The 13,531-nt window shown below is 37.2% G+C and overlaps 1 protein-coding gene and 1 long non-coding RNA gene across 2 annotated transcripts; both read right to left on the reverse strand.

The window, feature by feature from the left end:
- Nucleotides 1-807: 807 nt before the first annotated feature.
- LOC145624205 (5-oxoprolinase 1-like) lies at nucleotides 808-6,599 on the reverse strand. Its single transcript, XM_081677203.1, has 2 exons — nucleotides 6,541-6,599; nucleotides 808-4,987 (listed from the first exon to the last, which is right to left on the reverse strand). The coding sequence occupies exon 2, from the start codon at nucleotides 4,948-4,950 to the stop codon at nucleotides 1,147-1,149; it is 3,804 nt and encodes a 1,267-aa protein (XP_081533329.1). The 5' UTR covers nucleotides 4,951-4,987; nucleotides 6,541-6,599; the 3' UTR covers nucleotides 808-1,146.
- A 5,971-nt stretch (nucleotides 6,600-12,570) lies between these two features.
- LOC145616860 (uncharacterized) lies at nucleotides 12,571-13,531 on the reverse strand. The gene is made up of 2 exons (XR_014107679.1): nucleotides 12,985-13,531; nucleotides 12,571-12,896 (listed from the first exon to the last, which is right to left on the reverse strand). It is a non-coding gene; the product is annotated as an uncharacterized LOC145616860 (long non-coding RNA).

Here is a 13,531-nt window from a genome sequence, read left to right on the forward strand (position 1 = left end):
TTCAGGCACAAATTATACGAACAATCAGCACCCCGAAATACCAAGAGAAAAAAAATTTGACGTACAATACGAGTGCAACCACTTCTATGCAATGTAAACAGATAGGCATCAACAAAAAGTACAGAACATCAGAACCAACCAGGAGACTAATTTTATGCAGACGAGCAACAGGATTACTGCAACAGGCTTTGGATAAAAAATCCTATCAGTGTCAAATGTAATTCAATCTCAGCATACTCATGGATACTACCATAGTCATAAGTCATAACATAAATGTCATGACAAATTATTTTGCTCCACAGGATTCAAAAGCCCAGAAAAGAAAACATCAAAGCAGATGTTACACATTAGATCACATTAAACGAATATAAGAATGCTTTCGTATAAAATTTTCATACTCTGCTGCATAAATGAACCAAAAAAAACTCTTAGAAAGAAATTATTACTATAAAATATCACAAGGGTAAAAAAATACTCCATATATAAATACTTTTGATTAATTTTAGAAATGAACACTCACCACTTTTACTTATGTTAGCGTTGCTACATTTTGGCGTTGTTTCTTTGTTTCAGTACCCATAGGTATCTGTCGCTGCTTGAGCTATTTCAACACAGCAGGCGTTTTCTCCAGCTGAAGGCATCCATATAGAATAACTACTTTGCTCTAAATAATTCAGAACATACAGCTTCTTAATGCATCTTCTGTACCATTACCAATAAACTTGTCTACTTGTAGGTCACAATTTCGAATACCATTACTAATAAACTTATCTACTTGCAGGTCACAATTTCAAATCTCAAATCCAATGAGAATAATAGTTTAAAATTCAAACTAGAATAAAAAACAAAATGCTCAATGCAAATTGAAAAATAGACTTATTCATCACAAAGGCGACAAAACAGTGAAATGGAAACGAGGCATATGTGATCTTTTTCTCGATTAACATAAAAAAAATTAGCAGCAAGCTATTTTATGGTTTCAGCTACACTTTATTTTCACCTCAGTCAAAAGAAAAAAAAAGGAAGCTCTTGCTATCTGTATGGTGAGCAGGTCCTTGGACAATCATAGCCAACATTACAATTTCAAATAATGCAGACTTTACCTTTGGTGTACACATTCAATGTTCTATTGGCAGCATCTGGCTTCTAGAGGGTAGAACCAAATCCCCCTCCCCCTGGAGTTAAAATCACTATAGTTTCTCCACCCTGTACATGAATGGTATTTTTGCCTCCTAAATAAATTTTCCTCTTATCTTTAGTAATTAGGTAATTAGCACCACGAGCCCCGTCTTTTCCTCCTCTCAATCCTCTTGGAGCATGAACACGTCTCTCAGAAAGAATGCTGACTGTGACTGGCCTCCTGAATTCTATCTCCCTCACAAGCCCATCTCCTCCTCTGTGAACCCCAGCACCGCCACTATTCTCTCTGAGACCAAATTTGTGCAGAATCACTGGGTACCTCTGCTCAAATATCTCAGGATCAGTCATGCGAGTATTAGTCATGTGACACTGGATACCACTAGTACCATCCCATGTTGGACCAGCCCCACATCCACCTCCAATAGTCTCATAATAACCAAATGTGTTATCCCCGAAAGTCAGATTATTCATGCAACCTTGAGAGCAAGCACATGCCTGGAACGCAGTTAGTATGACATCAGTGACTCTCTGAGATGTGAGAACATTGCCACCCACCACAGCAGCTTTGTCACTTGGAGAAAGAAAAGAACCAGGAGGAATGTAGATTTTTACAGGGGCAAGACAGCCTTGATTTAGAGGAATGTCAACATTGACCAAACAGCGTAGGCAATATATGACTGCAGCAGCTGTAACTGCTTCTGGTGCATTCCAATTGCCGTATACTTCAGGGCTTGTCGAAGAGAAATCAAATAAAGCTTCTCCCTTCTTTGAATCAATTGTAAGTTTGAGATGAATAGTAGAACCATCATCCATATAATCTTCCTCTTCAATGGTTACACTGTCACCTGCTTCAGGTCCACTAGATGAAGCTGACACTTTAGCAGCCACTGATTTCAGCATTTCTCTAACAGCTTCTTCTGCATTGAGCTGTACATATTTCATGTATGCATTTACAGTCTCCAAACCATACTGATCAATAAGCTCTTTGATAAGTGAAATGCCTCTTTGATTAGCAGCAACTTGTGCATGGAGATCTGATAAATTGTCTTGGAGCCTCCGGGTTCCAGGGATCTTATGAGCAGGATCATCAGAGCATGGGTACTGGAGAAGTTTAACTATACCTTCCTCCTGAAACACACCCTTTTCAACCAGCTTGAAGGCTTTGATAGCAGCCCCTTCTTCCCATATAGCCTTGGAGAAAGGAGGCATGCTTCCAGGAGTAATACCTCCAATTTCAGCATGATGACCCCTACTAGCCACAAAAAAGACCAGTTTTCCATTATCAAATACAGGAGTGATAACAGTTATATCAGGAAGATGGCTACCACCAGAACAGGGATGATTAGTGACCAGCACATCTCCTTCATTCAAATTATCACCCCAGTACTTCAATTGCCAACAAACAGTACTTGACATAGCGCCAAGGTGCACAGGAACATGAGGGGCATTTGCTACAAGCCCTCCATCAGGATCAAAAAGAGCACAGGAAAAATCTAGCCGTTCCTTAATGTTTGTCGATATTGAAGTCCTCTGGAGAGTCCGCCCCATCTGCTCAGCTATTCCCATAAACCTGTGGTTGAAAATTGAAAGCTGCACAACATCTGCAACTTTGTCTGAAACTGTTTTTATGTTTGAAGTTGAGTCAATCTCAATTTTGATGTTTCCGTACTTTGTTATCACAGCTCTACAATTTGGCTCCACAATCACTGTACTGTTACCATTCATGATAATAGCAGGGCCAGGGATGGCATGACCATAACCCAAATTTTCAAGCTTAAACACAGGTGTCTCTTGCCACCCGTTTTGAAAATAGACCTTGAAAAGACAATGACTGATTGGGTTTTCTGAAGCAGGATTCTGAGCTTTGGGTTTCAAAATATTAGTGACTCCCACGCCCCGAACTCTTACATCACAGACAAGGATGTTTCTGTTCTGCAATTTGAATCCATACTCCTGCTGGAACAGCTTTACAAATTCAGCAGTGTAGTCGAATGCTGATCCATCATCACTTTCTTGTTTTTTGACCATAATGGCTGTATCTGTACCCTCATATCTCAGATTCAAATAAGTTTCAGTTTTGATATTCTCTTTTTTAATACCTTGTTCTTCCAGCTTGTGTTTCACCTGCTCCAGCAATTTAGCTTCTCTAAGAGAGGCTTCCTGAACCGATTCACTGCAATAAACAGCAGAATATGGCTCTTGAGCCTCTTCCACAACATCAGCTAGTCCCATGCCATATGCACTCAGTATACCACAAAATCTATGGATTAATACTTCTTTCATACCCAACGACCGAGCAATAGCACAAGCATGTTGGGGCCCAGCACCTCCAAAGCAAGCAAGAGCATGGTTCCGTGTCTCGTGGCCTTTCATCTCTGTCAATTGACGTATTGGACGACACATTGTCTCATTAGCAACATTTACAAACCCAAGTGCTACCTCCTCAACAGACATATCTTTTCCCGACGGGTCCTGGCTCTTCCTGTGCAAATTTATTTGCTCAGCAAGCTTCTTGAACTCTTCTCTGGTTGCAAGGACATCTAAAGGCTGGTCTTCGTTGGGTCCAAATATCGAAGGGAAGAAATCAGGTATAACATAACCCAGCACTAAATTTGCATCTGTAACTGCTAATTCACCTCCTTTCCTGTAGCAGACAGGGCCAGGGTGAGCACCCACTGATTCTGGACCCACCTTGAAGGCTCCAAACTGGAATTTTAACTTTGATCCTCCACCAGCGGCAACAGTGTTTATGTCAAGCTGAGGAGCCTGAATAACTGCTCCTGCAATCTGAGTTTCGAGCACTTGTTCATAACCACCAGCATAACGACTGACATCCGTTGATGTACCGCCCATGTCAAACCCAATAAGAGGCTTATCTGTTTCAATCCCAAACAAAGTCTGTGAATAACCAACAACACCACCAGCAGGGCCTGATAAAACTGCTTTATGACCAGAAAATCTACTTTCAGGTGCTAGCCCTCCATCTGATTGCATAAATAGAACATTAACCTTCCCTAAGCCTTCATCAAACTTAGATATGAATCCAGACAAGTAATCTTTGATAATTGGGGTGAGATATGCATCCACACTAGCAGTTAGACCTCGTGGAACTGCTCGGACCATAGGTGTCAAGGCTGATGACAAGGACACATGTCTAAAGCCCATACTCAAGGCTAACTTCTCCACGGAAATTTCATGCTGTGGGTAGGTGTAAGAGTGCAACAACACGACTGCTAGACAGCTTATTCCCTTCTTCAACAGCCCATTCAGCAAAGGCCTCAAGGATTCTTCATTCAAAGGCTTTACAACTCTCACCAGTTCACCTGAAACACCTTTAACAACATTTGATGACTTGACATCTTCTTCTGTATCAAGAACGAGTTCAACTCTCTCTTCAACCTCCAAGACCTCTTCGTAAAGATTTGAAGGCTTGGATACAGTAAGATCGAATATGTTTGGGCGAGCCTGATTCCCGATTTGCAGAAGGTCCCTAAAGCCTTGAGTAACACAAAGTGCAATTCTCTCACCTTTTCTCTCTAACAAGGCATTTGTAGCCACTGTTGTACCCATCCTTATCCACTCAATTTTGTCAGTGGGGATCTTGGAGGATCGAGGAATTTTTTCCCCAGTGTATTCTTCCAATATTCTCCGGATGCCTTCAACTGGAGCATCATCATAGTTAGAAGGATCAACAGATAAAAGTTTCATAACATGGCCTTCAGTTTGACCAGGGAGTTCAGCATACACATCAGTAAATGTGCCTCCCCGGTCAATGCAAAACCTTAATTTCTCAGAACTGATGCTTCCCATTTGAACACACGATTTCCTGAAATCAGATTATCCTATCCTGTTTATTCACAGAAAAATGTCAGTTTATGTGGCAAATGAATATCTCCATGAAAAGTGAAAATCGATACATATCACAGACATCTCCCTAAAACTGAAAAGTCACCAAAACTCGAAAAAGGGACATAGAAGAATAGAAGATAGTGTTGTCCACGGGGGGATGGGAGAGGGGGGGGGGGGGGGGGGGAGGTGGGGAGGTGGTTAATGTTTCACTAAATAGAAGGTACCCATAATGCCATAACACAAGGCCATTAAAAAAAAAAACTCGGTCTTTCCGAGAATAATAGGCACATTGTTTGAACCCCTTATAAATTTAAGACACAATTTTACTCATAGACACTCTATTATAGTTAAGCCATTCTGATGCTCTCCCCATCACTCCATCATAAAGAACTACTTTTGAGGAATTGCAAAGCAGTTTTAGTAACCTGAGAGGGCAAAACCAATCATAAAACACTGTTATTTGAGAAGATGTGACAAATTTACCGGACATCTAAAAAGGCTAGTATGAGTGTGTGATTATCATTTCCGAACAAAGCGAGTACTCGAGTAGTTGTCATGACAAAAAAAGACACCAATTACGGATTAAATCCATATATTTCTAATAATTTTCCACCAAACCTATATTTTCCTTCCAACTACCAGAACTGTCTATGTCACGGCTACAAAAAAGCAAGGGAGTCCAATCCTAAAGATCACATTGACTGTACAATCTAAAGGAGCTAATAGTAAGTGGATGATCACACACTGCGTTACTCGGACTTGGGTGCCCACATCCGACACGGGTATATGTCCATGTGTCCAACCTGGCTAGTTTTGTGAAATATTTACATAATTTTGAACTAAAATTAAGTATCCAAGTATCCTACCCATGTCTAAGTATCGAGGGAACCGAAGAGTTCGAGTAACATAGATCACACACGTGCTCCTTTCCCTCCTCACCATCCCTTCTTGATAGGTGGGTGGAGTCGTAAAATCATACAAAGTATAGCCTAAGAGAATCGAATCCACATTTTTTAGCAATGATAGATTCATCCTCGGAAGGATACAAATATTCCAATTTCATGGTAATCCAAATATCCAATGTTCATACTTCATTTTACTCATTTTTTTTTTTTTTTCAATCTTATTTTGTTCATTTTTAATCATAAAAAATTTGAGTTTTCTACAATTATCGGAATGATTACTTACTTATTTTTAATCATTCTACACATCCCAATGATAAATAGATAATAACAAATGCAATTTTATTTTAATAAAAAAAAAAAGGTGAAATCTTGGATTCAATCCCACACCAAAAAGTTTGCAGCTCTAATTTGTAAAGAACTTAACAAGATGACCCACAAACAAAAATCAAATTCATCCAATTAATTCAAGAAAACATTTCAGCATATCTTTAATTTGGCTGTGCATATACTATAAGACAGCTTATTGTATGATATAATTAAGAAAGAGATGATCAAATCATATGGTTAAATCAAGAAATAAAATCCGTAATATATTTTCATTGAAAAATAAATAGAAAATGAAAAATGGAGGAGAAGAAAGATGTACCTGGTTCGCGAAAGATGTGTGAGTGAGTAGAGAAAAAACGCTATCGAATTTTGTTTTCTGCTCCACACTAATCACTTTATAATTGTTTTAAAGAAAAAGACACCTTTCTAATCCCCAAACTCTCAAATGGTCAAACCTCAATCGCTAAGGGCTTCTTTGGCATCCGTTTTGGTTTTCAGTTTTCTATTTTTTTGAGAACCAAAAACGGGATATAAAAAATAAAGGTGTTTCCACTTTTCTGTTGTTAGTTTTCAAAATTATCATGATTTTTAATAAGTTTAAATATTTTTTGATTCATTATGGGGCATATATCATATACTTTTAAAAAACAGAAAACCACAATAATGCCAAACAAATCCTAAGCGTTCTATTTTAACTTTTACACTATTTATACGCACCTTTTGATTGATGTTCGTGCTTTTGACATAGGTATGAGTAATAAGCAAATGGGTTCATGAGTTTCCGCGATCTTATCCTCTTTTTTTATACAGATAACATCTAACTCCATTGATTATTTATATATTCACTTTATCCCTTAATGATAGACCTTGTTTGGTAAATAGCTTATTTGAACAAAATTAGCTTATTTGGCCGATAATAGATTACTGACTATTAAATAAGCTCTTTTTCTTTTTTTCTTTTTTTCTTTTTTTTTTTTTGACGGGAAATAAGCTCTTTTTCAATTAGCATTACCCCACAATTTTTTTTTAAAAGTGTAGGGAATATTTCAAGCATTATTTTATTAAAACTGTAGGGAATATTTCAAGCATTATTTTATACAGGAAATAAGCTCTTTTTCTTTTTCTTTTTTTTTTGACGAGAAATAAGCTCTTTTTGAATTAGCTTATTCGATTATTATGGTGAAATGACACTTATATCCTCATTTAATTAAAAATCCTTTATGAACCACCTAACCCCACAATTAGCTTATTGGTCATTTCCTTTAAGAAATCAGTTATTTACCAAATACTTTTATACAATCAGCTAATGAAATAAGTGAGTCAAATCAGTTAATACAATCAGCTAGTCAAAATTAACTAACAAAATAATAGCTCAGTGGAGCCACTTCCCCTTTCCGCGGCTTAGACTTGGGATCGAGACACACCCCGAGCATTCCCACCCACAAATCCCTCCTGTGATAGGAAGGACTATGGGGCCAGCTTACCACTAAAATAAATAAATAAATAAATATGCAAACAAATGAGTTTATAGATAGGCATCAAATTATTCTAAACTTGACTTTAACTTTGTATGATAGGGATAACATCTAACTTCTTTGACTATTTATATACTCCCGCGGTCTATTAATGATAGTCTCTTGTTGGTAATATTCATGAAAAGTAGGGAGAGATTAAGAGATAGTAATAAAAGTACATGAAAAAGTTAAATTTGCACAAATATTGTTGCAAATAGACCTGGTTATTGGGCGGGTCGGTGCGGGTTGGTTACGGGTCGGGTAAAAGAGGGTCACATTTTATAGGGTCAATATTGGGTCGGGACAATGCGGGTCGCAGTTCAATAGCGGGTCGATAATGGGCGGGCTTACAAAATATCAATTAAAAAAATATTGGACAAAGTCATTATTTTTACATTACCTATTTAATTGATAAAGAAAATAGGTAATGTAAAAAAGCCATCCATAGGTAATGAAAATATTGGACAAAGCCATTATTGGACAAAGAAAATTGGTAATGTAAAAAAGCCATTACCTATTTAATTGACAAAGAAAATAGGTAATGTAAAAAAGCCATTATTTTTACATTACCTATTTAATTGATAAAGAAAATAGGTAATGTAAATAGGTAATGAAAATATTGGACAAAGCCATCGATATTTTCTTTATCAATTAAATTGGAAAAACATTTTGGCCCTATATTGACCCTGTCCAATAAGGGTCATGTCCATTAAAGGCCTTTTAAGCTTGGCCCTGACCCTATTATCATTAGGCTACCCTACCCAATAACCACCTCTAGTTGCAAATCAAAGGAAATTTTGGAAAAACATATATTACTAGTACTTGAAAAAAGCAAATGAGATTATCTTTTTGGAACTTAAAATTAATCATAAGGGACTATCAATAAGGGATGGAGGGAGCATAAGATTTAAAAAATTATCTTAAATCTTATTAGGACTATATAAAATTCAAAGTATTTGGAAATCAGTTATGAGTGGTTAAGTTGCAGTTCCTTTCCAATTGTTGTTGCGAAGGATCGAATACGAATCCTCCCTACCAAATGTAGTCCCAAATCTCAATCACCATTACACCAAAAGTCAATTAGTAGTTAATTTATCATTTAGCTGCCATGAATACATAGGTATTCTAACATAGGTATTCTAACATTTTGAAAACACGCTTTACATTTCTATGGGTGTTTTTTAAAAATTGTACTCGTTCTTGTTTATTCTGCAATTGACAAATTTCAACCAAAACTCAGAAATTTGTCTGTTTGCCTCATTCTTTTAAGGGGGCGTTTGGTTGGGAGGTTTCAAGAAACGAAATGGGAATCAACAGCTATGATTCCCTTTAATCTTGTTTGTTTGTCTAATTTAATCATTCCCTTTCCCCTCTGATTACCCAATTTCCTTCCATCATGATTCCCCAGCCCCCCTAAGGGAATCATCCATTACCCCAAAATCCTCTACACCCAACAACCATAACCAACTTTGACCACCATTAAAACATACACCACCACCTGACTTGGTCTACCGGAAACCTCCCACTGCCACAACCGTCCCCACCGACGACCCCACTGTAGCCGTCACCATCACCGACGACCCCACCGTAGTAGTCACCATCACCGACGACCCCACCTTCGAACGCCCCTACAATTCCAACGCTCTACGAAACCACTTTGAAACTACCATGATACAACCACAACCATTAATCAAAACCACCACAACCACCCCGAAGCCCCACCACCACCAGAAAAACCACATACAACCTCCCAATTACTACTAATATTAAAAAAAAATTATAAGTGAAAAAATTACCTTGTTATATCATCAAATATGGCTTTAGATGGTCAAATGCACCCATAAAAACTCCAGATCTAGAGTTTTTAAGGGTGAATTTGACCTTCAAAACCTTTAATTTTACAAGTATATATATTTCATGGTGGAGGTACTAGAATAAGATGAGAGAGAAAATGTCGGTTATGGGGCCTTAGAGGGGCAGCGACGTGAAGGTGGCGGTGTGAACAAGTGGCGGTGAGAATAGGGCCGGGAAGGGATCAAGGCTGGAGGTGTGGACGGTGTTCCATTAATATGAGGGAGAAGACTGGAAGTTTTTTTTTCAAAAGTGGTGGAAGACAACTTATTACTTATGTAACCAAACAACATACTACATCAAAGGGTATCATTTCCTTTCCCCCTCAATCCCTTTCTTGATTTCATTCCGTTTACCCCGTCTGAACCAAACGGCCCCCTAAATGGAGTACGATTCCGTAACTTTTACGGAGTAATGCATATTTTTACACTTCGTGTCGTCTCTCTTACTCCAAATTAAACAAATAACACCATTCCACTTCCAGGGATCGGAAACCATAGCTACCTAGGAGTCTAAGTCTCTAGGAACAAACCCAAGGGAGACATTTGTTCATTTGTTGTTTGTGTGACAAGTTTGAAGGCAAACTTCCATGATTTCATGAACTAAAAATCTGATTTTCTCAAGCATATAAGTATATAACATAGATGTTTTGATCCAAGTTGTAAACATTTTTTTTAAGATTTTGAAGTTCGGATTCAATGGATATCAAGGATTAGGAAAGTACAACTGAATTTGGATCATCAATAGCTACGATTGCTTAGTTGCCATCAACCAAAAGATCTCAAAAAAATTACTGAGTTCAATGTTAATTTCCTAATCTCCGATTCCATTAAATGGTTCATAATAGGAAGTTACACTTACGCTTTGTTTGGATAGCAAAGAAGGAAGGAAAAGAAGGGGAAGGAAAATGAAGGAAGGGAAGGGAAGGGAAAAGAAAGGGAGGGAGAGGTGAGCTCCATTTTCCCTCCAAATCTCCAATTTTGGAGAGATTATGTTTATTAAAGAGAGAGGGAAAATGGATCCCTCCCTCTCCTTTCCCTTCCTTCCCCCAATCTTTTACCCAAACAAGAGATTTTGTCCCCCTCCATTTCTCTTCTCTTCCTTCCATTTCTTCCTATCCAAACGAAGTGTTAATGAAAATATGCCACTGTAAACTTATGAGAATATCAAGTCAAGATCAACGTGATCACCAAATCCTCTGAAAAATTGGCTGCTATATTCCATCAGAGAAACGAAAAAAAAAATACTGTATTTATTGGAGCATATAACCACAGTAATAAAGCACAAATTTCTCATCATAAGAACAAGTACCATGTACTTGGAAATACTAATGCTCTGACCTATCATCCGCAGCAGTTCCAATGTACTCTATATAAGGTTTTCCCAAGTAAAATGTTTCAGAATCTCAATGCACAAGTTCAAAGCAAGAAACAATTTTGGCACTCTTTATACATAATCAACTCCTGTTCAAGGTACTGAACTCAGATACTACATATACAGTAATACATTTACGGACTTACGAGACCACCCCAAAGCAGAAAGCACTAAAGCAGACATGAAAATAGGGGAAGGGCAAGCAAGCCGGATTTATGATAGCTGCTTCATAAATGGCTAGGAATGATGACCCTCTTTGGGCTGCTTGGGGATTGATCTTCCAGTATAATCTGATTGAATATCAGAAGGAAATCTAAACATCTAATGAAGAAACTTTGGATAAATGACCTATGAAAGTCATGATAAGAAAGAACATCTATGGTCGGCACCAAACCACCAGCAGCCTGTAGGCTATAATCTTGTAAAGTACTTCGTCTATAACCTTCTAACAATCACCTCTTACACCAAGCTCAACACTTTCAGGCTTTCAGCAAACAGCCCCAAATTGTGACCCAAACTCGAGAAATCCAACAATACAATCACAAATAGATTCAACAACACAATCCCAAAATATAACCCAAGTTCAAGAAATCCACCAACAATTCCAATATATGAACAAACTCAAAATAATCAACAATACAACCCCAAAAACATAGCCCGAGCTCAAGAGATACAACAATACACCTAAATATGACCTAAACTCAAAAGATCCAGCATTATAATCCCAAATATATCATGAGCTCAAGAAATTCACCAATACAATTCCAAATTTCCAATATATGAACCAAACTCAAGATATTCAACAATTCAATCCCAAATTGTAATTCCAGATTTCCAGCTCAGGGAATTCAACATTAAAATCCCAAAATATGACACAAGCTAAGAAAATCAACACTACAATCCCAAATTGTAATTACAGATTAAGGCATTCAACATTACAATCCCACAATATGACACAAGCTCAAGAAAATCAACACTACAATCCCAAATTGTAATTACAAATCAAAGAATTCAACATTACAATCCCAAAATATGACCCAAGCTCAGGAAATCAAACTACAGTCCCAAAAGATGATCCAAGCTTGGGAATTTCACTGATAAAATTGCAAACTATGACCCCAAGCTCAAGAAAATCAACAATACAAACCCAAAATATAATCCAAGCTCAAGAAATTCAACAGTACAACCTCAAAACACGAGTTCTCCGAGTAGTACCAAAGAAGATCAGATAGACTTCACTTGGTACTGCACCAAACAATTCTCTAAATCTTGCAACACCAAATACAGCAAGGCAACATAATCACAATTCTACAGCCCAAACAAACATAAAATAAACAAACGGAAATCAGTATCAAATTCATTGGTTTCTATCTTTTGTGTAGAAACCAAACCAAAGCAATCCCCAATTCTTCAACATACCTAAATAAATTCACTACACTTCTCAGATCCAACACAGGTAATTGGGTACGTGTTCAAGTATTTGGCTTTGAGATCAGAATCAACATAACATAAAACATAAACTTCCAATCAAACAAAAATTACATTTAATCCAAATAAAACATCATATTTATAAAACAAAAGGATAATCACTATCAATCAACAATTAGATATAAATTTAGGTTCAGAAGCCAGATCAAACTGCCGAATTTGCCAAACAAACCATTATTCTTCATTACAATTAACTTGACAATAAGACACTCCCTTTGAACTCCTCAAACCCATAAACCCTAGATCAGATCAATCACACTAATGTTACAACAATACAAACCCCCAAAAATTTTCTTACCCAGAATTAAATCAATTAAAATTTACAACCCAACTAATTTTGGGGGTGATAATTATCAATTATTTCCTAATTTTACCTACTTCCTTCTTGCTTTCGCTTTCAGATTGTGCCTTCTTCTTCGCTAATTTCTCTTGCAACGCTTTTGCATCCCTAATCAAATCAAATCAAACCCAAATTATAATTGATTCTCAGAATTTGAAAAATATTTGATTAATCATACAAATCTGAAAAAGGGTACCTTTCTCGACGCTGCTCAGGTGTTAAACCGTCAGTTTTAGACGTCTTCGTTTTGCTAGAATTGCGAGCTTGAGCTCTTTCACGATCTTTCTCCCTTTGATTTCCGCGTTAGCTTGAATTAAGGCTCAAACAAAGAACACCCAGAAAAATTTACAAAAAAAGTTAACAAATTAAACAAAAGTTCGTTTAATTCCCGAGAAAACCCAGATCAAGTTGAATTCTTTAATTTCAAAAAAAATAAAAATTGAAAGGTGGGTTTTTTCGGGAATTAAACAAAGTTAGATTTAATAATGTTATAAAAATAGAAAGATGGAAAGGATATGACTCATAATGTCAAGATTAAAGCGACGAAGAAGAGAATAAAAGCGTCGTAAAACAGGAGATTGATTGAGTTTTTGTGAGAAAAAGAGTGCAGAGTTTGATGGGTAGATGGTTTGAAGGTTGAAGATAAAGATGGAAGGAAGGTTCGAGAGAGTAGAAAAGTGTAAAAAAAGGAATATGTGAGTTGCGATGAGATAGAAGGGTCGAGAAGCCGCGGTTAATTGGAA

Source organism: Chenopodium album, chromosome 3 (assembly GCF_948465745.1).
Source record: "Chenopodium album chromosome 3, dcCheAlbu1.1, whole genome shotgun sequence".
NCBI classification, from domain to species: Eukaryota; Viridiplantae; Streptophyta; class Magnoliopsida; order Caryophyllales; family Amaranthaceae; genus Chenopodium; species Chenopodium album.